At 46.5% G+C, this 25,553-nt stretch overlaps 1 protein-coding gene across 1 annotated transcript in view; it reads left to right on the forward strand.

Annotated features, from left to right (window-relative positions):
* Positions 1–25,553, forward strand: part of ttn.2 (titin, tandem duplicate 2) — a 256,838-nt gene that overhangs the window by 65,301 nt on the left and 165,984 nt on the right. The window contains exons 45-71 of the mRNA XM_061692635.1: positions 58–339; positions 1,214–1,492; positions 1,572–1,853; positions 1,949–2,227; positions 2,378–2,665; positions 2,758–3,036; positions 3,115–3,396; positions 3,555–3,833; positions 5,384–5,662; positions 5,984–6,262; positions 6,351–6,638; positions 6,717–6,995; positions 7,376–7,657; positions 7,739–8,017; positions 8,092–8,370; positions 8,451–8,729; positions 8,813–9,100; positions 9,183–9,461; positions 9,693–9,974; positions 11,034–11,312; positions 11,394–11,675; positions 11,786–12,064; positions 12,503–12,790; positions 13,434–13,712; positions 15,489–15,770; positions 20,650–20,928; positions 25,157–25,444. Coding sequence (XP_061548619.1) covers positions 58–339; positions 1,214–1,492; positions 1,572–1,853; positions 1,949–2,227; positions 2,378–2,665; positions 2,758–3,036; positions 3,115–3,396; positions 3,555–3,833; positions 5,384–5,662; positions 5,984–6,262; positions 6,351–6,638; positions 6,717–6,995; positions 7,376–7,657; positions 7,739–8,017; positions 8,092–8,370; positions 8,451–8,729; positions 8,813–9,100; positions 9,183–9,461; positions 9,693–9,974; positions 11,034–11,312; positions 11,394–11,675; positions 11,786–12,064; positions 12,503–12,790; positions 13,434–13,712; positions 15,489–15,770; positions 20,650–20,928; positions 25,157–25,444 — 7,599 coding nt within the window. The remainder of the gene's footprint in view (positions 1–57; positions 340–1,213; positions 1,493–1,571; positions 1,854–1,948; positions 2,228–2,377; positions 2,666–2,757; positions 3,037–3,114; positions 3,397–3,554; positions 3,834–5,383; positions 5,663–5,983; positions 6,263–6,350; positions 6,639–6,716; positions 6,996–7,375; positions 7,658–7,738; positions 8,018–8,091; positions 8,371–8,450; positions 8,730–8,812; positions 9,101–9,182; positions 9,462–9,692; positions 9,975–11,033; positions 11,313–11,393; positions 11,676–11,785; positions 12,065–12,502; positions 12,791–13,433; positions 13,713–15,488; positions 15,771–20,649; positions 20,929–25,156; positions 25,445–25,553) is intronic.

The raw sequence follows: 25,553 nt of genomic DNA on the forward strand, positions 1-25,553 counted from the left end.
ACCTTGCATTACTTCTTCTCTTTTATCAAATGTTTTGAAACTAACTACTCCTTCCAGAGCCTCCTACTTTTGTTAAGAAAATGGATCCAAGCATCACGTGGAAGCAAGGAATAGCCGCTCGCTTGCACTGCACCATTAAAGGTTCCCCAGAGCTCCACATCCAGTGGTTCTGGAATGAGCGAGAGCTGAGCTCTGGAGACAAACATAAAATGTCTTTCACAAATGGCATGGCCACTTTGGAGATCATGAACCTTCTTGTCACTGACAGCGGCCGCTACACCTGCGAGGTGTCAAACAATGCCGGCAGCGAAAGCTGCAGTGTGGCGGTGGCTGTCAAAGGTTGGTCTGAGATATCTTGTGACTTCACATTCATCAACATTTTTTGCACTTTTTACCGGAGTGTACAGTGAGACCCTGTTTATCGCAGAGGATATATTCCAGACCTAACAGCAGTAGATGAAAATCCCCGATATACGTAAAGGCCATCTAAAAAAAGCCTTTTTGAATAGTTTTGCCCCTCCCACAGTATAAACACAGTTAACATTATCAATATACAAACATATTAAAAGACACTCTTAATAAAATATTCCTTACCGTCTGTTCTAACGCTGGCTCACACAATTCTCCGCATAAAAGCCAAAGTGTGGTTATCACATGCTGTTTATTTGTCATTTCTAGTTGAAGTTTACTATGAAATGGACACATAAAACAAAAGAGAATTAAACGTACATTTAAACCCCAACATTTTTAACCAATATATTCCCATCTAATGAAAGACGAATAGTTAATCCTAACACATGATGCAAAAGGCTATCGACGGTTTTACGTAAATTAACATCAACGTTACAGTGTAGATCTTCAAATAACTGCTACTTGAACACACAGCAGCAACACATCCAAACAGAGCTTACAACAATGCTCACAGGCATATATTCTCTCTGCGACGTGGGACTTATAGTTGGGACTTTCTCTGCATCTTCTTCTTGCTGTTAATGCTGGATCTCTTCCTGTAGAACCCAGTAGTGCCCAGAATGTTGTGGCACAATGCAGTACTTTACTGAAGGTGCACAACTCGAAACTGACTTGCCAGTATACTGTAAAAAAAATAAAATAAACAATCTTAAAAATCCACAATAAAGCAGGGGCATGAATGATGAACAGAGATATAGAGGGGGAACATTGCACTTATGCTCTTGACTTTTTTTTATAACAGAGCCACCATCCATTAAGAAAGAGCTGCAGATGGTGGAAGCAGTGAAGGGCACCAGCGTCCAGCTGGAATGTGAAGTTGCGGGAAGTGCTCCCTTTGAGATCACTTGGTCCAAAAATAAGAGGACCATCAGTAGTGATCACAAATACAAAATCATCTCCCAAGAGCCCGTGTTGAGGCTGGAGATCAAGCCATTTGAAAGTGCAGATGTGGGAGATTATCAATGTGTCGTAGCCAACGATGTGGGCAAAGTCACTATCAAGGGCTTAGCTAAACTTAAAGGTTGGTAAAACACTAACATCTTCTGACGCTCACTCTCTGGCCAACATCTTAGCTCTTCGTGGCATTGATCTTTTTATAGAGCCACCAAGCTTCATAAAGAGGGTTGAAAGTGTGACGGCAGTGTTGGGTAATGCGTTGAAGCTGCAGGGAACCGTGAAGGGTTCTGCCCCCATCACAGTCAAGTGGATGAAAGACTGTGAAATACTGAGAGATGATGATCCAAACATCACCATGGCATTTGAGAACAATGTGGCAAGCTTGTCGATAGCAGTCGTGGCCATCAGCCACGCCGGTAAATACTTGTGCCACGCCGAGAATGAAGCCGGGCAACAGAAATGTGAAGCCGCACTGACAGTCCAGGGTCAGATGACATCCTCCTCACAGCCTCCTTTGTTCTTCATGTCTTCTTAAATATTAATGCTGATTGTCTCTTCTTGTGTACCGATCTCATCTCAGAACCCGCTAGAATTGTAGAACCAGCAGAGTCCATCAGTGTGACAGCAGGTGATCCGGCTACGCTGGAGTGCACCATCTCCGGAAGCCCAGATCTTAAAATCAAGTGGTTCAGGGATGGCAAGGAGATGATCAGTGGGCGCAAATATAAGATGAGCCAGAAGGACAATGTGGTCTCGCTGAAGATTCTCAAAGCAGAAAAAGCAGACTCTTCCGTGTACAAGATGGAGGTTTCCAATAAAGTCGGGAAAGACCAGTGCACATGCTCCGTGACAGTTCTAGGTTCGCTTTGCTATAACTTAAGTGTGATTATGTTTGTGAGGGGCTTTGATGGAGGGCTGATCAAATACAATGTGAAGCCCCTCGAGTATTTTTAAATTTCTTTCTATAATTACATACTAACACACACAATACCTTGTCTTCGAAATGCAGACCGTATAATGCCGCCAGCTTTCACCAAGTTCCTAAAAAGGGTCGACGGTAACATTGGCAGCAACATATCGCTGGAGTGTAAGGTGTCCGGGTCCCAACCCATCACCATCGCTTGGGTCAAAGATGAGCGGGAAATTGAGTCCGGAGCCAAATTCCGTTCAGACTTCAAGGAGAGCTCCGCCACATTGACCATCAGCCAGCTGGAGAAAGCTGACTCAGGAGTTTATAAATGCACAGCCACCAACTCAGCCGGCGTGAAAGAAACCAGCGGCATACTTTATGTCAAAGGTGGTCTCGTGCTTCAATTTGTCTTATGCCACCGTTTTATTGATTTGATGCTAACGTAAAGTGCACATTTCATTCCCGTTTGTGGCCTCCAGAGCCACCAGTATTCACAGTGACACCCCACGACCAGGATGTTATACCCGGAACTACTGTTTGCCTTCAGGCCACATTCACCGGAACCCTTCCTCTGTCTGTGAAGTGGTTCAGAGAGGACAGGGAGATGATCAGCGGAGGCTCTTGTTTCATCAAGAAAGAAGCCTCAATGAGCTCTCTGGAGCTTCCCTCTGTCAAGCCTGGTGACTCCGCTAAATATACGTGCCAGGTGTCCAATGACGCTGGCAAGGTGGACTGCACGGCAATCCTTTTTGTAAAAGGTGCCCTTTGTCACATGCATGAACATCACTTTTTTTATGCTAACCAGACTCCTAATCCTCATTCACCTCTTCTCTCAGAACCTCCCATCTTTGTGATGAAGCCTGAGGCCACCATGCTGGCGGTCATTGGCAAACCAGTCAAGCTGCAGTGCAAAGTGACAGGGAGTCCTGTCATAGGTTTCAGGTGGCTGAAGGACAGCATGGAAATTAGCCACAGTCCACAGTATGCAATGACCTCAGTGGACTCTGTGGCCTCTCTGGAAATAGTCAAGTGCACTGTTGCGGACAGTGGAGATTACACGTGCGTAGCTTCCAGCGAGGCCGGCAGTGACTGTTGCAGCAGTACGATCACAATCAAAGGTTTGTTTGCTATGCAGCAGAACTGTACCCACCATTATAGATCCACTTTTAACATATTAAAGTGCCATGACAACGTAGGAGCAAGCCAAGACCAGTTCTGGTGATGCATTATATGCAATCCAGTTTCACATGCTGACTGCTCCGTTGTATTCCTCCAGAACCCCCGTTGTTTTCTCGTTTCTTGGAGTCCAAAGATGTGGTGAAGGGTTCTGAGATGATACTGGAGGCCCAAGTGTCTGGTTCTGTCCCGTTTAATGTGTCGTTTTACAAAAATACAAAGCTGGTGAGGAACGATAAGAGACACAGGATCACGGTGAAGGAGGATCTGGTGGCCCTTCAAGTGCTTGCGGTGGAGGTTGGAGACGTGGGCTTGTACCAATGCGCGGTGGAGAACGAAGTGGGGAGGGCCACTTGTGAATGTCAAGTCACTCTTAAAGGTCAGTTCAGAAGGTCTAGCATCCTCTTTGTCTTCCGATCCTACGACATAGACCTGACCTGGGCAATTATTTTCAACCATGGGCCACATGAAAAATCTGAACTATGATCGAGGGCCGGACCAACAATGACCTGCACTTTTTTTCGTTCATTGTATAAAACAAAAACAAAAACAGTGAACTATGTATTTTAATTACCTGCTACATCTCGAAATATTTAGATTAATGAACTGTGGTTTTAGATCAAAGAGGAAAATAATACAATAGAAATAATATGGAGTTCAAAACAACAGCATTCATTACAACATTTCACTACAGTCGCCGGGCGTGCTGGAGCCTATCCCAGCTGTCATCGGGCTGGAGGCAGGGTACACCCTGAACTGGTTGCCAGCCAATCACAGGGCACATACAAACAAACAACCATTTGCACTCACAGTGACACCTATGGACAATTTAGAGTCTCCAATTAATGCATGTTTTTGGGATGTGGGAGGAAACCGGAGTGCCCGGAGAAAACCGACGCAGGCACGGGGAGAACATGCAAACTCCACACATGCGGAGCCGGGGATTGAACCCGGGTCCACAGAACTGTGAGGCTGACGTTCTAACCAGTCATCCACCGTGCCGCCTGTTTTGCAGTATATTTAAGATAAATGATCAACATTATTCAAAAAAAGAAGCAACGTGGTTTTAGAATTTTCAGAAAATGTTTTCAAAACATTCCCAGTATTTAGTAAGAAAGATCATGTGGTTTTAATGTTTTCAGAGCATTTTCACAATGTTCAGTGAGAAAAATTCAGTCTGTCGTGGGCTTGAAGAAATGCATTAAAATCTGGGTGAATGCCTAAACTTAATATTGAGCCTAAGCTCAATTATTTTATACAACCCTCTTCTGTAACGAAGAGGGTTATATAAAATAAGCAGTCTGAAAAACAATTTACTATTTTGGGCGATTTTGTAAGATATGACGTACCTGTAACTTGTCTTGATATCTGCTTCTTTGGATGTGGAGATTTTTAAAAAGCCCCTGCCTTGTTTGCAGCTTGCCTAACAAAGCCTTTGACTCCTTTGCTGCTCTCCATCAGTTAAATTTTTGTATTTTTCCTCCTGTTTGGTGATGTAGTGGCGATTCAGATTATAGTCCTTGAACACAGCTATGTGTGCGTAGTTTGTGTCTTGTTGAAAATGCAGCATTCGGTTCCAACTTTTTTTTTTTTTTTAACATGGGCTGACATGTTTGAGACAGCCGGCAGGCAAGTGCTCACTTATTACCTTCCGCAGAGAGCACATGTGGACATATCTGGCTTTTCAAAATACAAGCAAGATGCATGTATTGCATGCACACCATAAATACTTGTTCAAATTGACTTTTGAGTATGTGGCCCACAGACCGTAAAATGCCCAGGTCTGACCTAGACTTTTGCCACCGCTGTTCTGTCACCGAGCTACCAGACCAGCCCTTTATCATTTATCGTTTGACGTTCCACAGTATCTTTTTGTTGGAGAAATATTCTCTGATCTAAGACAAGGCATGATGATTAAATCTGTTGTAGAACCTCCATCGTTTGTGCGGAAGTTGGATAACGTCAGTGCCTTGGTCGGCAGCGAGGTGTCCTTGCAGTGCACCCTAAAGGGCTCGGAGCCCATGACCATCAGCTGGCTCAAAGACAACTATGAACTCAAGGAGACTGAAAATATTCAGATTACGTACAAGGACCAGACAGCCCTTCTGCACATCACCAAACTTCACAGCAATTATGGCGGCAAATACTCATGTCACGCCCATAATCTGGCAGGGAGTCAGACCTGCTCTGCCATTCTGACTGTCAAAGGTCAGTAATCCTCAAGATCCCAATTCTCGCCTAAACCTCAGCAGTTTAATGCACCTACAACAAGATTAGCCAGAACACACAGTGTGTTCATGCTAATTATCGGCATGTTAGCAAGCATGGATGATAATCAAGTTCTAATGTATTTGTTTCACAGTCTATCAGTGTGTAGTACGAGTCTAATTCCTTATGAGTTCACTCGTGGGAAGGACTTTGTGTTGTTGGCGGTTCAAAAGCTGAATCCACCACATCTCCATCTGCCCCGATGTTGTAACGTAAATCAGTCTGGAAAATCTTTGCTGACTTTTGTCCTTCACGTCTTAGAACCTGCTAAGGTCACCGAGGAAGCAAAGTCCATCAGTGTGACTCAGGGGGATCTAGCCACTTTGGCGGCCAGGTTCTCGGGCACCAAACCGCTGAAGGTACGCTGGCTTAAGGCCGGCAAGGAGCTGGTCTCTGGCCAGAGGTACAAAGTACAAAGCACAGACTCCAGCTCTGTGCTCAAAATCAATAAAACAGATAAAAGTGATGGTGGCGACTACACCTTTGAGGTTTCAAACGATGTTGGTAGCAGTTCTTGCATGGCGACGCTCACCATTTTGGGTCAGTTGGCATTCGTACCAGAACTGTTGTCATGGGGTTTGGTCTTGATGCGCGCACTAGTGCTAACCTCTTTGTTCTTCTACATCAGATCAAATCATTGCGCCGGCATTCACTAGGAAGCTGAAGCAAAGCGAAGGTATCAAAGGCTCCTTTGCTCATCTGGAGTGTGTTGTGTCAGGCTCGCTCCCACTCAGTATCCAGTGGTACAAGGATGAGATCCAGATCCAGACGGGCGACAAACACAAGTGCACCTTCTTTGAGAATGTGGCTTTCCTAGAAATCTCCGATCTGGACAGTAAAGACAGTGGAAGCTACGCCTGCATCGCTAAGAACAAGGCGGGAAGTGCTCAGTGCTCTGGCACCTTGTTTGTCAAAGGTTTGAATCCTTTTTGTCTTGGTCAGGTTAAGAACCACCCCAAGCTCTTTGACAATCACTGATTCTCTCATATTCCAGAGCCTCCCTGCATTATTGAACCACCAGAATCTATGAAAGTCCTTCCTGGCTCAAAGGTCCATTTCAGTGCCTTGATCTCGGGCACGCCGCCGCTTACCATCAAATGGTTTAAGAACCAAAAAGAGATATTGTCCAGCGCCGACTGCCTGGTAATAAAGGACAACGCGTCCACTTCTCTGGAGCTGTTCTTTGTCAAAACCTCAGATTCCGGCGACTATGTCTGTGAGGTTCTCAACGACGTCGGCACCATCTCCTGCCAGGCCACACTCTTTGTCAAAGGTTCCTCATCAGAGCTACTTACTGTTCTGTCAGTCTGTTCACACATTCTTGAAATTAAAGTAATTAAAATGAAAAATAGTTAAATTTGCCTATAAAAACAACAACACAACTAACCAAAAAAAACTTGTCTTAAACATTGGCAAACAACACAGAACCTCCAAGACCACAAGTGATTCTGTGGCCTAATTAATTGGTATTTTTTTTTTTTATGTATTTATTTTTTTTCAAACGAGCTAGAAAATATTGTTTACACAACTTAAAACTCTACAGATGATAGAACAAACTGACAAATGTGAGATTTGTACAAAATCTTGACTGAAATGCAAACTTAAGATTTTCCTCTATCTGATGGATACGTGTGTGGTTGCTTCCCCCCGCAGAACCGCCAAAGTTCACACGAACACCGGCGCGCTTGTCTGTGCTCCGACCAGGTCAGAGTCAAATGTTTGAGTGCCAAGTGAGCGGCACGCCAGAGATAGATATCTACTGGTTCAGGGAGGGTTCCGAGATCAGCCCCGACAGTCGTCATAAGATGGCCTTCATCAACTCCGTGGCCACCCTAGAGCTGTGCGGGGCTGACGTCAAAGACAGCGGGATGTACTTCTGCGAAGCTCGCAATGAAGCGGGAAGCGAGAGCTGCAGCCTGGAAGTAAAAGTCAAAGGTCAGATTAGTCACAGAGTCTAAGCGGCTGTTTTAGGATTTCAAATTCTGAGAGGATGACTGTGTTGTTTCCCGACGTTAGAGCCGCCTGTATTTCTACGAGAGCTGACGCCAGCTAGCGTTGTGATGGGCTGCGGTGCCTGGCTGAATTGTCAACTGGCCGGCACTGCTCCTTTTGAGATCACGTGGCACAAAGACGCCAAGGAACTGAAAGCCAGTGCTAAACACGGCCTCTCCTTAGTCAATGACACGGTGGGCCTGGAAGTGAACAGATGTGACACAGGCGACGTTGGTGAATACCAGTGTACTGTCGCCAATGAGGTGGGAAGCTGTAGTTGTAAGACCACACTGAGACTCAAAGGTTGGTCTGTTTAGATTTTAAATGTTCTTAGTTCTGGTCTAAAACCAGTACTAACACCCAATTTCCTGAAATAGAACCGCCAACATTTATCAAGAGAATGGAAAATGCCATCTGTGTTCTGGGTGAGAAGGTGGTCTTTGAGTGTGTGGTGGCTGGCTCTCCAACCCTTTCTGTGCAATGGCAACAAGATGGGAACTGGATTTTGGAAGATCCAAAGATTGAGAGAGCATTCGAGAACAATGTGGCCATGCTCAGGATCTCTGCTTGTGAAGCATGTCACAGTGGGTCTTACACTTGCCAGGCCATAAACGACGCGGGCCAGGACAAGTGTGTCGCCACCCTGGTGGTCCAAAGTACGCTTTACTGACCTTTCTTTTAAGATCTTGGTCTGATGCCTGACCTTCCATAACCTTGTGACTTTACTGGCTTGCAGAACCTCCTCAGATCTCTGAGAAACCGGAGTTGGTAAAGGTCACGGCTGGAGATCCAGTCAGTCTGGACTGTAAGGTAACAGGCTCGCCAGAGCTCAAAGTGCATTGGCTGAAAGAGGGCAAGGAGTTGCAGTCCATCAGGCAGCACAAGCTCAGCTTTGAGAATAACATCAGCAGCCTGAAGATTCAGTCGGCGCAGAGAGAGGACGAAGGCGACTACGTCTTTGAGGTGTCCAACCACATCAGTAGCTGTAGCTGCACCGTCAAATTGGTCGTGTCAGGTTTGTGTGAAGAGCATGGGGTATGAAGAGCACCCTGACATCTCGATCAGATAATCACTTTGTGTTCGTTCTCTTGGTCACAGAACAAGTCATCCCGCCGAGCTTCATTAAACCCCTCGGAGACATGCAAGAGATTCTGGGCTCTTTTGTTCAGATCGTCTGCACGATATCAGGGTCCATTCCCATCTTGGTAGAATGGCAGAAAGACAGCGGGAAGATCTCCAGTGGTGTTAAACACAAATTGATTCAGCAGGACAATTCTGTGTGCTTGGAGATTGAGCACTTAGAGATGTCAGATGCAGGTTCCTACTCCTGCAAACTCGGCAACGCAGCAGGGAGCTGCCAATGCTCTGGAACCCTGAAAGTCAAAGGTTAAAACGTGTTTTGGATTGATCACTCAATCCTCAACTAGAGGATCTGCTTTTATAACCTGCTCCGTCTCATTGTCTGTAGAACCTCCCAGCTTTGTCACCTTGCCTGAGTCCCAGGCGACCGTACCCAATGCAACAGTACGCTTCAAAGGGACGTTCAAGGGGACGCCGCCCTTCAGTGTCAAGTGGTTCAAGGATGACACGGAGCTGATGACAGGACCCACTTGTCTCATGGCGCTGGAGGGGCTCTCCTGCCTCTTGGAGCTCTACTCGGTGGGCATCACCCAGAGTGGTGTCTACTCCTGCCAAGTCAGCAACGACGCCGGCTCCGTGCGCGCCAGTGCAGACTTGACAGTAAAAGGTTGGACAATTATCTCGTTGCTATGTCTTTCGTGGCTTCCTCAGCGTTGTCTTAATCCATTAGTATTAGTACAGCTTTGTGTCGTCGTGTCAGTGTTTCTTTCCTGCTTTTTCTGCCTTGAACAGCGGTAGCCACCATTGCGCACCCGCCCCCGCCCCCCCGCTCTACACTAACCTGTTGCCCCTAAGCTTTGCCACTCTGCCGGCTAATGCTAATGTTTTGGCTTTCCAGAACCACCCGAGTTTGTGCTGAAACTCCCTGCCACTAAATGTGTGAAGCAGGGCGAGGCGCTCCGCCTAGAGTGCAGGGTCACGGGTACCGAACCCATCATGGTGACCTGGTACAAGCAGGACACCATGCTGATGGACAGAGGCAGCTGTAACACATCGTTTGTTGGCTCGGTGGCGGTCCTCGAGCTGCACACCGCTGACTTTGATGATGACGGAGTTTATACGTGCGAAGCTCACAGCGATGCCGGTAGTGTCAGCTGTAGCACCACTCTTACTGTGAAAGGTCAGTTTTTTGCTGACTTCTTGTCAGTGACTCAGAAATCCCCTTGCTTAAAGCTGTAATCCATTAGGAACTCCTCGTTTTAGGATCATTAAACACCTCTGCCTTCATCTTGGCTCTACTCAACCTTCACTCCAGGTCCACAGACATCCAAACATGCAGACTGCCATTGAAGTCCTAATCCATTTTTTTGTACTGCTTGCACTGATTAGGGTTGTGGGTAACTGATTCCAATCCAAGCTGGCATATGACAAAGGGTGGCTCACACCCTGGACTGATTGCCAGTCAATCACACGGCATGTAGTCTTAATTCAAACCTTTCAAATCCCATCCATCCATCAATTTCCGATTGCACTTTGCATTCCGGGTGTGTTGGAGTCTATGCCAGCTAACTTTGGGTGAGAGACACGGTATACCTTGGACTGGTCAACAGTCAATTGCAAGGGCACTTGACAAATAAGCATTCACACCTAATTTAGTCTTCAATTAACCTAACGTGTGATTTTGGAATGATGGAGGAAGCCAGAGTAGCCATAGAAAACCCATGCAAGGACATGCAAACGCCATACAGAAAGAGCATTGATTCTGGCGCTAGTCATTATCAAAACATTCCAAGTTCTATGTATCTGTCCATTTTCTATGGCACCTATCCTCATTAGGGTTGCGAGACCGGTAACAGAGTTAGGGTTAGGGTTGCATGGCGGGGTACACCCTGCACTGGTCGCTACCCATTCGCAGGGCACAAAGACAAACAAGCATTCACAACTTTGGATAATTTAGTCTTTAATTAACCAAACATATTTTTGGAATGAGGGGGAGACCTGCAAACTCTACACAGGAAGAGCCAGAATTTCAACCAGAACCTCAGAACTGTTAGGCAAATGTAGTAACCACTTACCACTGTATTACCCCATTTCCAAATTCCAAAAATCCAAATTTATCACAAAGGCAGAGGGGACAAGAGGATCAAAGCTTTTCGGATTTCAGCTTTAAGATTCTCAGCTACGCTTCAGACTCTTCAGACTCTTCAGACTCTGTAATTGTGTACCGGTGTTCCCGTAGAACCGCCGTCATTCAGTAGAGTACCTGAACCGGTAGAAGGGCTGAAGGGGAAGGATGTGAGTCTCTACTGTGAGATGAATGGCACCACCCCCTTCCAGACCACCTGGTTCAAGGAGGGCAAGCCACTGATGGAGAGCAGGAAGTACAAGATGTTGAGCGAGGGCAGCTCGGCCACGCTGCACATCATCGGGATCGAACACACCGACGCCGGCCGCTACGAGTGCAAGGCATCAAACCCAGTAGGCAGTGACACCTGCCAGGCGTCAGTTAAACTCAGAGGTCAGTGGAGTTCAAAGCGTCAGGTGCGGAACCATGGTTAGATTCCTTTCTCTCGCTGACTGGTTTGTTGGTCTTCTCCAGAGCCTCCGTCCTTTGTGGAGAAACTGTCCAATGCCACAGTGGTTCTGGGACAGGAGGTGAGCCTCGTGGCCACCGTCAGAGGCTCAGAGCCTATCGCTGTGTCCTGGGTTCAGGACAAGGACCACATTCTCAGGGACGGTGACAACAGAAAAATCAGCTTTGAAAACCAGCAGGTGTCTCTCAAAGTGTTTGAGGCTGATGCAGCGGCGGCGGGCCGGTACACTTGCCAACTGCGCAATGATGCCGGAAGTACTGAGTGTTTTGCGAACTTGACTGTACTAGGTTAGTAACTGAAAAATTTCTCCCACAGTGTTTCCTCCTTTCCCTCCTTTCCCTCGCCATTAAGAAAGCACGTTTTTAACACTCTTGTGCTCCGTGTGTGTCAATTCCAGAACCCGCGAAGATCGTGGATAAACCCGACGCTCTGAGCGTGACGGCTGGCGACATTGCCGCTCTGGAGGTCAAAGTGTGCGGCACCCCTGACTTGGTGCCTAAGTGGTTCAAGGACGGCGTGGAGCTGGCCTCCGGCAGGAAATACAAAGTCTCCTTCTCTCGGATGATCTCCAGCCTGAATGTGCTAGTGGCGGAGAAACTGGACTCTGGAGAATACACCTTTCAGGTCATGAACGACGTCGGGAAGGACCTGAGCAAAATTAATCTCACCGTTTTAGGTTGGTGTTACTTTCTTTTATGTTTCGTGTTACTCAGAAAGTTGTGCATCAATACTGACCTGTGACGTTTTCTTTGTCAATTAAAATCATGTTTCAAAAGGAGGTGTGCTTTTGACGGTATTTTTTTATATTTAAAGTACCGGTACTGAGGGCAGCCCAGTCTATACATGCTAGTATTTCTTTCTTTGATATGTAAAGCCTGATTTTGATGTTTAAAGATGTTTTACAAAGGGAATTTTGAACCTATATGCGCATGTGCCTTTGTTACAAAGGGAGTCGTGTTTCTATACCTGCTATGTCTTGTTACAAAGGGAGTCGTGTTTCTATACCTGCTACGTCTACCTGGTTCCAGGTCTTCTTTTTGACTTTTTGTAACAAACCGAGAGAAAGTGTGAGACTTGCGGTATTCCGCCTTTAAACCATCTTTCTGCATGACAGACAAAATCATCCCGCCTTCCTTCACGAGGAAACTGAAGGACTGCAACACGGTGGTGGGCAAAGCCGGCGAGATGGAGTGTAAGGTGTCCGGCTCACCCCCTTTTACCATTTCCTGGTACCGCGACGGCGAGGAACTGCACAGTGGACCCAGCTACGACATCTCGTTCAGTGACAACAGCTGTACCCTTAGAGTACCCACCCTCAAGCTGTCCGACTCGGGACACTACAGGTGTAAGGCGGTCAATGAGGCAGGATCCAGTGAGACAAGCGCCACCTTGGACGTCAAAGGTAAGCAGAGTCTGGCAGTATTTAAAAAATAAAGAAAAAAAACAGGAATCCTTTGAAACACACACAGAAAAACTAAACCAAAATAATACAAAGAAAAAAAGAAAAAACACATAGAATTAAGAGAAAAATGACTTGCTTATGTCAAGAAAACAACATGTAAATAAGTACTATAGTAACATGAAGCACTTGTACTTTTACAGTGGTGCCCATATTTCAGCTCAGTCTATATTCCATTCTCTAAGCATCATTCTCTAACTTAATCGTGATCCATTCTTTCTCAGTTGGCATTTTACAGCAATGTAGTTATTCATGATTACCATATTTAAGACCATACATATTTTTACCCTTTGACTTATACATGCTGAGTGGGATGGTTACAGTAAATTAGTGCCAATCATTACAGTATTTGCTTTCTTACACCCAACCAAATATTTTTAGATTTTATGACACTCCCCAACAAATGGAATAGAGTTCCTTCAGTACATTTACTGTCATCCTTCAAGCCGGTTTTATGATGATATGAGATGATGTATTACAAGTTTTTCTTTTTATGCTGCTCTACATTTTCCATATTTTCATTGCAAGAACTATCTTCCTCTGGCATATACTGTACGTAGGTGACGTGACTTGTCTTTGTCTGCAGAGCCGCCATCCTTCGCGGTTCTGCCTCAGCCGGCTGAGGCCACACCGGGGTCGGACGTCAGCTTCTCGGCCCTCGTGAAAGGCAGCGCGCCCCTCAGGCTGAAGTGGTTCAGGGGGGCCAAGGAGCTGGAGGCTGGACGGGGCTGTGACTTCTCCCTAAAGGACAACCAGGTCCTCCTGCAGCTCTATCGGGTGGATAGGAGTCATGCCGGAGAGTACACCTGCCAGGTCATCAACGATGTGGGCAAGGAAAGCTGCCCTGTCAACCTTATGCTCAAAGGTCAGGGGCTGTCTTTGATTCTTAAACTTAAAAATGGAGATCTGTATGTCTCCTGTGCAACTTTAAACATTTAGGGCTCTGAATTCGTTCGTAGATTGTGTAGCGTGCGCCAGATTGCAAATTGTGTGATTCTTGATATTTGTGCCAGCCCGAGGGTCACTGCGTGTGTTTGCAGACTGGTCTCTGCCAAGCTGAGCATTGTTGGCGCAGCAAGGGGGTGTCCTTTGGCTTCCGCCCGGAGCATATGGCGTTTTGGTGACTGTGGGGTGTATTTCCAGTGATAAATCTTCATTTTCGTGCAAGCGTGGCATGGGAATCTAACGTGATTTTGATTAATCTGATCGGTGTAGCAGAGAGACACGCGAGCTCCTTGGACGTATGTGGTGGATGACAGCTTTATTTCTACAGTGGGCATCCAAACCCCTTAGTCTTGGTAGAAATCAATTAATTGAATGCATTATTATTCGTATCAACATTATTATGTTTTTTAAATCCACTTCATGGCACGCCGCTATGGGGGTCGTGGTCGGTGTTTGAGGTGAGGAGGGGGTGGAAACAAACAATTGTTGGAGGGGATATAAATCAATGAGGTCCGCGTACACATTTCAGTCGCCGGAAATTTTTCACGAGCTCATTCTGTATTTAATAAGGGAATACCGCTAAGGTTAATTGCTCTAGCCATGCACTGGTCACTGAGATATCTTCTGAATATATGACGTCACCATACGTGACAATATTTGCACCACTTTTAAAGAGTATGCAATGACCCGTTTTGATTGGAAAGGATTGAAGCTGTGTTGACACCCACACCAGCAAAGAAGTCTTATTTTAAATCCGCTGGTTTAGTGGACTGGTCTACGGTGCACTAAAGTACCAAAACAGGGTCTACCCCTCCTCCTCGCAGAGTGAGCAGACGATGCACGAGCTCCATGGACATACGGGCTGAATCAGACATCTTTCATTCATAAGCGTGAACAGCAGACATCCTAAATACCCCGCTGCACGCGTCTGAGAGAATACGACAACCCGGCCTAACCTGCCTCCTCACAGAGATACGCCACGCGCTGCACAGGATTTACGCTAGGAAAATAACCACAATTTACCAATACTTTTGCGTTTGTGTATCACCTGTCTTTTAGTCATGTTACATTGGAAGTTGTGCGACACCTGTGTCTTTGATGTATAAAATCGTGTTAATAAGGAAGTTCAGCGTCAATTTGCACCTGTGTCGCTTTCTTTGGTGTTTAAACTCATGTGACGACAGAAGTGTGTCGCCTGTGTCTTTGATGTTTAAAGTTAAATGTTAATTAGGGAGATGTGCGTCGACTGTGCCACCTAATTTATTGTTTAAACTGGTGTTACGAAGGGAGTTGTGTGCCACCCGTGTCTTTGATGTTTAAATTCCCATGACTAAGTTGTGCATCTGCATCTCTGTCTCACTTTGTTTGATGTTTAAAGTCATGTTACGAATGGGATTGTGCGTTTAATTTAAACAAATATATAAAACCATCAACCAAAAATCTTTGATGTTTAAAGTTACGTTGTAAAGGGAGTTGTGTGTCATCTGTATCACTTTGTATGTCTTTTGAAGACATGTTACAAATGGAGTTTTGCGGCTATATGTGTGCGTTACACAGAGTTGTGTGTATCATTCTCTTTGATTTAAATTCATGCTACAAATGGAGTTTTGCATCTATATGTGCGTCTAGTTGTGTGTAGCCACGAAATGAGTGGATTGTGACTGACAACCAGCGTCCGCTTGCTTCCCTCTTCCAGAGCCAGCTTTGTTTGTAAAAAAGCTGAAGGACGTGTCGGTGGAGAAAGGCCAACCTCTGAGGCTGGAGTGTTCATACGCTGGAACGCCCAAGATCTCGGTGAGCTGGTTCAAGGAGGAGCAGCCGGTGTTTGCATCGTACAAATACAACCTGAGCACCACGGAGAGCACCTGCATCCTGGAGTGTCTGAGCACAGACGACATGGACGCCGCCGGAAAGTACACCTGCTACGTGGCCAACGACGCTGGCAAGGATGAATGCAAGGCTACTGTCACCATCTTGGGTAAGTACAGTATGTTCCAGGCAGTAAAACGTTTTTCCCAGGACCCCCTCATAATCCTCACACCAATTAAGTCCTAACTATAAAGTGTACAGTAATCCCTGGCACGGTCTGAAATATCCTGTATCGCATCGCCAAATGTGACTTAAAATGAGGTTTTTAGCGACCTACCTCAATTTCCATTAGTACAATATGCGATGCATGTTTTGAGGCGTTTATTTCTCTTAACTCAACGAAAAGAGCGTGGATTGAAGAAATCAGACATAAAACTGTGTCTCGCCAGCCCGACCCAGCCGTGCAACTCGCATAGAGTAGTGCTGTGTGATTATATTACATGTGATTCATGGTATTATATTAAAATGTCTATCGTGCCATATAACCCCCATAGTGTTTGGTATTTTGACGTGTGGGTGGCGGCCGGGTGTTGGGTTAGCTCTGTTGCTAACTTGCTACACTAACACCGCATCCCAGCATTCATTGCGTCTCACTCTCCAGGCATGAGTAGTTGATTTAAAATGTTAAACCAGTGGTTCTTAAACTTGTTGGAGGAACTGTGCGCATTCATGAAACCCTTCCTCATTAGAAAAATAAAATATGGTTTATTTCAACCTCTCCTTGAGCTGTCACCTTATCGTGGTGGAGGGGTTTGTGTGTCCCAATGATCCTAGCACCTAAATTGTCTGGGGCTTCATGCCCCTGGTATGGTCACCCATGGCAAACAGGTCCTAGATGAGGGACCAGACAAAGCACGGCTCCAAAAACCCCTATGACGAACAAAATATATGGATCTAGGTTTCCCTTGCCTGGACGTGGGTCAACGGGGCCCCCCTCTGGAGCCAAGCCTGGAGGTGGGGCTCGAAGGCAAGCGCCTGGTGGCCAGGCCTGCACCAATGGGGTCCGGCCGGGCACAGCCCAAAAGGGTAACGTAGGTCCCCCTTCCCATGGGCTCACCACCCGTGGGAGGGGCCATAGGGGTCGGTTGCAGTGTGAGCTGGTCGGTGGCCGAAGGCGGGGACCTTGGCGATCTGATCCCTGACAACAAAAGCTGGGTGTAGGGACCTGGAATGTCACCTCTCTGGCCCGAGCTGGTGTGTGAGGTTGAGAAGTTCAGACTAGATATAGTTGGGCTGGCCTCCACACACGGCTTGGGCTCTGGTACCAGTCCTCTTGAGAGGGGTTGGACTCTCTTTCACTCTGGAATTGCCCACGGTGAGAGGCGCCGAGCAGGTGTGGGTATACTTCGGGTGGTGTGGGTATACTTCGGGTGGGGGGAAGGGTCCTGACTGTTATTTGTGCCTATGCACCAAAACATCAGTTCAGAGTACCCACTCTTTTTGGAGTCCTTAGAGTGGGTTAGAGGGGGGGGCTCCCGCTGGGGACGCCATCGTTCTGCTGGGGGACTGCAATGCTCACGTGGGCAATGACAGTGAGACCTTGAAGGGTGTGATTGGGAGGAAAGGCCCCCCCGATCTGAACCTGAGTGGTGTTCTGTGCTCACCACGGATTGTCCATAACGAACACCATGTTCAAGCATAAGGGTGTACACACGTGCACTTGGCACCAGGACACCTTAGGTCGCCGTTCGATGATCGACTTTGTGGTCGTGTCATCGGACTTGCGGCCGCATGTCTAGGACATTCGTGTGAAGAGAGGGGCAGAGCTGTCAACTGATCAACACCTGGTGGCGAGTTGGCTCCGATGGTGGGGGAAGATGCCGGTCCGACGTGGCAGGCCCAAACGTATTGTGAGGGTCTGCTGGGAACGTCTGGCAGAATCCCCTGTCAGAAGGAGTTTCAACTCTCACCTCCGGCAGACGTCCGAGTGGATGACAGTCATGGCAGAGAGAGTGAAACGGTCAAAAGTGTGGTTGCATTTGTGAAAAGATTGATGGTGAAAATCACAGATATGGTGACAAGGCACGTTGCCACAAGTGCAATCAGTAATTTGAATATAAGTTACAATGCTTTTACTCAAGCAACCGTTATGAACATTTTGCAAAAGTGCAGCACATTCAAGTGGAGAAATACCTCATTTTCGACTGCCGGAAGATGAGCAGTTCTACACCACTGTTTAACTTTACACTCAATCATTGTTTATATAATGAAACATATATAATTGTGATTTGTTCAAGACATGTCTGTAAATCATTGTTTTTATTCATTTATTTTACATTCGTATTGCGAGACAAATTAATTTTAACAAATTAAAATAAAGCAGTGTTAATTCTGATGTTTGTTCTGGTGTTGAAAAAATAAATACATATAAGAATACCGTTAAAGGTCCAGACCGATAAGCAGGATCATTAAGAGTAGTAGTATCTTTAAAATCTTAATGATACCCATCCTTAGTACTTAGTACTTTAAAAAATGCTACACAAATCTCAGCAATTGCTATAGAAAAATAATTTTGTGGAGTAAATACTGCTTTACAAAAAAACTGTATTGTGGTTTATCGTGGGGTTCATGTTCCAGACCACCGCCGCAATAGATGCAATCTGCGAAGTAGTGACCCATTATTTATGATATTATTTTATCTATATTTTGCAGTTTCACGCATAGACTTCATCACCACCAAATAATATTTGCATGTGAGATGCAGGTATTTTCTTTTCTACTTGGGATCGCCATCCATACTTTCTTCACTGCAGTAACTTGAGACTGTGAATGTGTGTATGCCTTTAAAAGGCAGCTCTGGTCTGTTGAGTGACGTGGACGTGAACGTTAAGTTACTGAAGGCCGGATATTTCCTGGCTATAACATTAGCCACTGTCGTGTACAGTGACGGTGTCAGTAGATGCTACAGGTAGGTGTGCTAAGAATATGTTTTTGATTGCAGTATTTTGTTACCGTTTCTGAAATAAAGTAATTGAAAAAGCACCTGCGGATGTTTCCATCCTCCACCCATCCGTTATGGATTACAATTTGTTCTAACTAGCAGTGGTAGACCATATTCCATTGGCCAACGATGTATACCCAGTGAAGTGCGGTTGAGTAACTGTACTCTACTGTACTGTACTATAAAAAAATCTGCGATGCACTGAATCTGAAGTGAACCGCCAAAGGATGACTGTACCCCTCAATCAAATAAAAGGGAACTAAACCAACATTCAAATGAATTAATTTCAATATTTACCCATTGTGCGGCACGGTGGCCGACTGGTTAGAGCGTCAGCCTCACAGTTCTGAGGACCCGGGTTCAATCCCCGGCCCCGCCTGTGTGGAGTTTGCATGTTCTCCCCGTGCCTGCGTGGGTTTTCTCCGGCCACTCCGGTTTCCTCCCACATCTCAAAAACATGCATTCATTGGAGACTCTAAATTGCCCGTAGGCATGACTGTGAGTGCGAATGGTTGTTTGTTTCTATGTGCCCTGCGATTGGCTGGCAACCAGTTCAGGGTGTACCCCTGCCTCCTGCCCGATGACAGCTGGGATAGGCTCCAGCACGCCCGCTACCCTAGTGAGGAGAAGCGGCTCAGAAAATGGATGGATGGATTTACCCATTGTAGTTAGCTGATGTGCACTGCATACAATAACAACATGGCGGAAAACAGAAGAGGAGCTACGTTGCGAAACCTAGCGATTTGGTCGCGTATTTAGTGACTTTTCCAACCGCTCTAACCATTATTTTTCGAAATAGTATTGTATTTTGTTTCATTCTCAAATATAGCATCTCTATCACCCTCTCTAAATAACATTCATCAACAGAAAAGTAAACAGGAGGGCGGCCTAAATGCTCCCAACTTTAAACACTATTATTTAGCTAACGAATTACAATACCTCATCAAATGGTTGCACCACAGTGTGGAGTGTGATTCTTGGCTAGAATTGGAACAAACAGACTGCAACATCAAACTACCAAAACTCCCATTTATTTCTACTAGTCTTAAACGGCATAAATGTTTCAAGAATCCAATAATCGCATCAACCTTAACGGCTTGGTGGCAAAGTTTAGTATCTACAGGATCTCAATTAGCTCCCATTATGCTGTCCCCAATCTGGCATAATCCAGATTTCGAAATTAATTATATACCCCTTCATTTTAGTACATGGGAACAACATGGAATTAACCACCTACAACAACTATTTAACAATAATGTTTTTAGGACATGTGATGAACAGTTCCAAGAATTCCAAATAACAGTCGGAAACTTTCTTCAATACAATAAATTAAAAGCAGCAATAAAAAAAAAGAATACCAACACTCCAGAGCACCCTCGAACTGCCGGAGTTTGTCAAGAAAATAATGACGCTTCTCCCGCAAAGTAAAACAAATCTCTCAAAAGTTTATAAATTAATTTCATGTATGAAATCAATGCACTTACCAATCACCAAATGGGAAAAAGACCTCTCCATGTCTGCTGACCGTAGCAACTGGATACAGATTTGTAACATGTTAAAAAAACCACAAATCTACAGCTTTTACAATATAAAGTGCTCCAAAGTGCTCCATAGAACATACTTTACTCAGTACACTATGCATAAAATGGGCTTCTCTCCATCTAATATATGCTGGGGGGGTGGCATTGGGTCCCTGCGGGCCCCACCGGCTGGCCTGTTGTCGGGGCGCCTCGGTGGGGCCAGCGGACCGCCCTGGGTCCCTCGTGGTGTGGGACGCCGGGCTGCTCTCGGGTGGATCCCTGGGCCTGATCCCGCCCTTCGATTGATTGGGTGGGGTCCTCAGCCGCCGCGATGCGGCCACGGCAATTACAGGAAACTTCTGTCAGTCTAAGCTAATTAAACTAATGTGCTAATCAACTAACATGCTAATGTACTAATTTGTACTACTCGGGAGGCAGACCAAAAAGTTTGAGAGGCACTAACCCTACAGAAGCGGTGGTGGGGGTAGAGTCTTGATTTTCTCGCCACCTCTGTCTTTTCCCTGCAGAGCCGCCATACTTCCTTGAGCCCCTGGAGCCCATGGAGGTGACGTCTGGGGACGCTGTCTGCCTCAAGTGTCACGTGGCGGGCACCCCCGAGATCAAAGTGTCGTGGTTCAAGGGTGACGGCAAAGTGCGCTCCAGCGCCACTTGTAGGCTGGAGTACGGCAAAGGTGTGGCCTGCCTCAAACTCAGCAAGGCCACCAAGGCTGACGTGGGCGAGTACACCTGCAAGGCTGAGAACAAGATCGGAACCGCCGCCTCCACGTGTCGCCTCAACGTGCAAGGTCAATTACACCGTAACATGCCACAGTCACCACAGTGGAAGAGTTGACAAGTCAAGGTTGCACATCTATCACGACAGTGGGCAGCTATTCAAAAAGCGCTTTTGTTTGAATTTGCTTTTGATGTCAAAGATGCATTTAACAGCTAGTCAAAAGTTGTTGTCTAATGCATGAAAGGATCAGTCGCCCCGACTGACGCTCTCTTCCCTTCCTCAGAGGCCAAGACTCCGCCGAGCTTTCCGAAGAAGATCATGAGCCTTCAGCAGACGTTGGGCTCCGCGGTCCGCTTTGAGTGCCGTGTGGCTGGCTCGTCTCCCCTGGACGTTTCCTGGCTGAAGGATGGCGAGCCGGTGCAGGACGGGGACGAATTCTCAGCGCTCTATCCGTGACAACACAGCCATGCTGACAATTAACCGGAGCGAGATGAGGCACGCCGGGGAATACGCCTGCGTTGCCACCAACAGCGTCGGGTCCGCATCGTGCAGAGCCAAGCTCACCCTGCTAGGTCGGTGGCAGAAAATAATCTACAAAGTATACAAAAATTAATTAAAGGCCCTGTGACATCCAATCAGGTGTCATTTGAATATGCCGTCCGTCCTTTTGCTGGTTATTCATGACAACCACCACTGCAAACAATCAAAAGAAACACAACTAAAATCTACAAATTAAAAAAAAAAAATCCTCCCTCTCACTGCAGAGCCCCGTTACCCACCAGTCTTTGACAGGAAGTTGTTGGCAGCACATTCAGTTGACGGTGGGTGACAGCATAGGAGCTGGAGTGTCACCTGACTGGTTCGGCCCCGATGAAGGTGACCTGGTCCAAGGACCACAAGGATATCCGGAGCGGCGGGAACTACAAGATCCGCATGGAGGACAACACAGCCCAGCTCAGCATCAGTCAAGGCAGACAAAGGCGACACGGGAATATACTCCTGCCAGGTCAGCTAACGATGTTGGGAAGGACTCCTGCTCCTGTGATGTCACAGTCAAAGGTTTCAGAAACTAGTCTTTGTGTCCTGTCCCACTGGTCGTTGTATACCTGCCCCCCTTGACTTTGTGGCCTCTGGTCTTTGCATCCCATTCCCTGGTGTTTGTGTCCCTGCTCCCCTCAGCTTCGAGTCCCATCCCCTTGGTTTTTGGATTCCATCCTCTGTGTCTTTGTATCGCAACCCCCTGGTCTTTGTGTCACACCCACTGTCGTCTTTGTGCATATCACCCCCTTTGGTTTTCTGTCCTGCTCGTTTGATCTTTGCTTCCTATCCTTCTGGTTTTTGTGTCTGATTCCCCTTGTCTTTGTCTCCTGCCCCACACAGTCTTTGTATCCCGCCCTCCTAGTTTTTGTGTCCTGATCCCTCATCTTGTAGCCCTTGCCCCTGCCTCCTGTCCGCCTGATCTATCTGCTTTCCTGGTCGTTGTGCACCGTCTTCTGGTCTTTGTTTTGTTTGCCTGGTCCTTGTGTTCCACACCACTCATCATTGTTGTCCTGTCCCCATGGTCTTGGTTTCTGGTCTCCTAAATCTTGGCATCCCACCCCCCTGATCTTTGCATCCTGTCCCCGTGGTCTTGGTTTCCGGTCTCCTAAATCTTGGCATCCCATCCCCCTGATCTTTGCATCCTGTCCCCTTGGTCCTTGTGGCTCCCCCCCACCGCATGGTCTTTGCGTCTCATAACTCGCTGCCCTTGTCTCGTTCCTAGAACGCAAGAACCCTCCGATATTCACCAAAAAGCCATCTGAGGAGTTGGAGGACGCCGAGGGCCGCCTGGTGAAGATGGAGGCCCGGGTGTCCGGGTCCCAGCCCATGTCCGTTCTCTGGCTGAAGGACGGCGCCGACATCTCAAGCTCTGACGATTATGACCTCAGCTTCAAGAGTAACTTGGCCGTGCTTTGTATCAAGAGCAGCCGGCGCGAGCACAGTGGACGATATAGCTGCCTAGCGACCAATGAGGCAGGAAAGGCCGAGTGTGACATCATCCTCAAAATCTCCGGTCAGTTAACCCTTGCCACAAAATGGAGGAAGTGTTAACAGCAATTAAATAGTCACTACTGCCTGATTAGGATTCCCACATACTGTCGTTTCCAGGCATGACACGCTTCTTTGCAACATGATTGGCTTTTGCGTCGCAGGAAGGGCAGGCTACCCAGATGTAACGAGATGACCAATCCAAACATGTATCACATTTGTCCATCCATCCATCCATTTTCTGAGCCGCTTCTCCTCACTAGGGTCGCAGGCGTGCTGGAACCTATCCCAGCTGTCATCGGGCAGGAGGCGGGGTACACCCTGAACTGGTTGCCAGCCAATCGCAGGGCACATACAAACAAACAACCATTCGCACTCACAGTCACACCTACGGGCAATTTAGAGTCACCAATTAATCCATGTTTTTGGGATGTGGGAGGAAACCGGAGCGCCCGGAGAAAACCCACGCAGGCACGAGGAGAACATGCAAACTCCACACAGGCGGGGCCGGGGATTGAACCCAGGTCCTCAGAACTGTGAGGCTGACGCTCTAACCAGTCGGCCACTGTGCCGCCGTATCACATTTGTATGAAATAAAAACGAAAGAGAAAAAAAGTTGGTTATGGTTAGGTTTAGGGCTCGGGTTGGGGCTTAAGGTGGTTGAGGATGGGTTAAAGTTAGGATTAGGCTGTGTTAGTGGGAAACGTATTAAAGCCCCCACACTTAAGTCACATACTACTTTTCCGGTCTGGAGGCAGAAGAGCATATTGTATTGGGATAAAGCAGCCAATCATAGTGCAGCGCCGCTTGTCCTGGAGCCAATAATATTGGAGCAGGGCGTGTCCCGCCTGAAAACCATGTGGGAATCCTAATAACACGTCCCAGATATGTTTTTTAACATGTTCACTAGCATGGCTAATGTTTTGTGTTTAATAGCAAGTTCACTCGCATGGCTAACGTCTTACCTTTGTGAGCATTCTCCACCAATATACTCTAGCTAATAAAATTTATTTATTACCATGTTGACTAGTATGGCTAACTTTTTATCTTTGTTAGCATGTTAACTCATTCAATGGCAGCCGTTCCCTGAGCAGGGAACCTCCAGACTGCCAGGCATTTTCAAGCAATTTCAGTCATTTTTCAAGCCCCACAGAATATTTATTGCGTTTTATGGGTATGTAAATACCAAAACCACCAAAAGAAAGACCAGACTCTTCTTTCATCAGAATTGATTTTTTGTCTCTAGCATATACTGTTCTTTCGTGATCAGCAGTCAAATATAGGCTCGTTTCAGCCAAATCTGTTTCTGAAGAAAAAAAAACTGAGAAAACAACTTTAAAAAAAAAATAAAAAATTTGTGTGTGAAAGCAGACACATAAAGCAGAACAATGACTTTGACACCAATATTGTTTTCTTTAGTGAAAATCTCAAACATCTGAACAGAGAACAACACTGAGAAAGTACCTTTGACTAGACAAAGTTATTTATTTACAAGTATAACTATGTACAGAATTTATATTACACAAAAATGCATGGACAAATGGGGCTCCCACACCTGCATTTTCTTCCTCCTCATCCTCCTCTACCGTTTGTTCATTAGTCCAGGTTTTTATTACCTTGCACATAAAATCTTGCAAGGTTTTACCCACATCTGGATTTTATTCTTTGGTGACGGTGAATGGGATCTTGTGTGATTGCCGTTGTCCTTGAAACCAGTCCCTACTTCAGCTAAAAGCACAACCTGTTCAGTTTAGAAAAATAACTATTACTATAAAAATACATTGTTGAAATTGCTGTAGTGAGATGTGGAGAAAAATAAATAAATTCAATTACCTTTTTTGTTTGCAATGCGTACTGGAATGGGAGTCGAACGTCTGCTGGATGCATAACGTAAGGTTACAAGGTGCGCTCCAGTGCCACTTGAATGCTGGAGTACGGCAAAGGTGTGGCTTGCCTCAAACTCAGCAAGGCCACCAAGGCTGACGTGGGCAAGCACACCTGCAAGGCCGAGAACAAGATTGGAACCGCCGCCTCCACAAGTCGCTTTAACGTGCAAGGTCAATTACCCCGTAACATGCCACAGTCACCATAGTGGATGAGTTGCCAAGTCAAGGTTACACATCAGTCACGACAGTGGGCAGCTATTCAAAAAGCGCTTCTGTTTTTATTTGTTTTTTATGTCAAAAATGCATTGAACAGCTAGTCAAAAGTTATTGTCTAACGCATGAAAGGATCAGTCGCCCCGACTGACGCTCTCTTCCCTTCCTCAGAGGCCAAGACTCCGCCGAGCTTTCCGAAAAAGATCATGAGCCTTCAGCAGACGTTGGGCTCCGCGATCTGCTTTGAGTGCCGTGTGGCTGGCTCTTCTCCCCTGGACGTTTCCTGGTTGAAGGATGGCAAGCCGGTGCAGGATGGGGACGAATTCTCGGCGCTCTTCCGTGACAACACAGCCATGCTGACAATTAACCGCAGCGAGATGAGGAACGCCGGGGAGTATGCCTGTGTTGCAACCAACAGCGTCGGGTCCGCATCGTGCAGAGCCAAGCTCACCCTGCTAGGTCGGTGGCAGGAAATAATCTACAAAGTACAAAAAAATTAATTAAAGGCCCTGTGACATCCGATCAGGTGTCATTTGAATATGCCGTCCCTCCTTTCGCTGGTTATTCA

Source organism: Phycodurus eques, chromosome 12, assembly GCF_024500275.1.
Source record: "Phycodurus eques isolate BA_2022a chromosome 12, UOR_Pequ_1.1, whole genome shotgun sequence".
Lineage (NCBI taxonomy): Eukaryota > Metazoa > Chordata > Actinopteri > Syngnathiformes > Syngnathidae > Phycodurus > Phycodurus eques.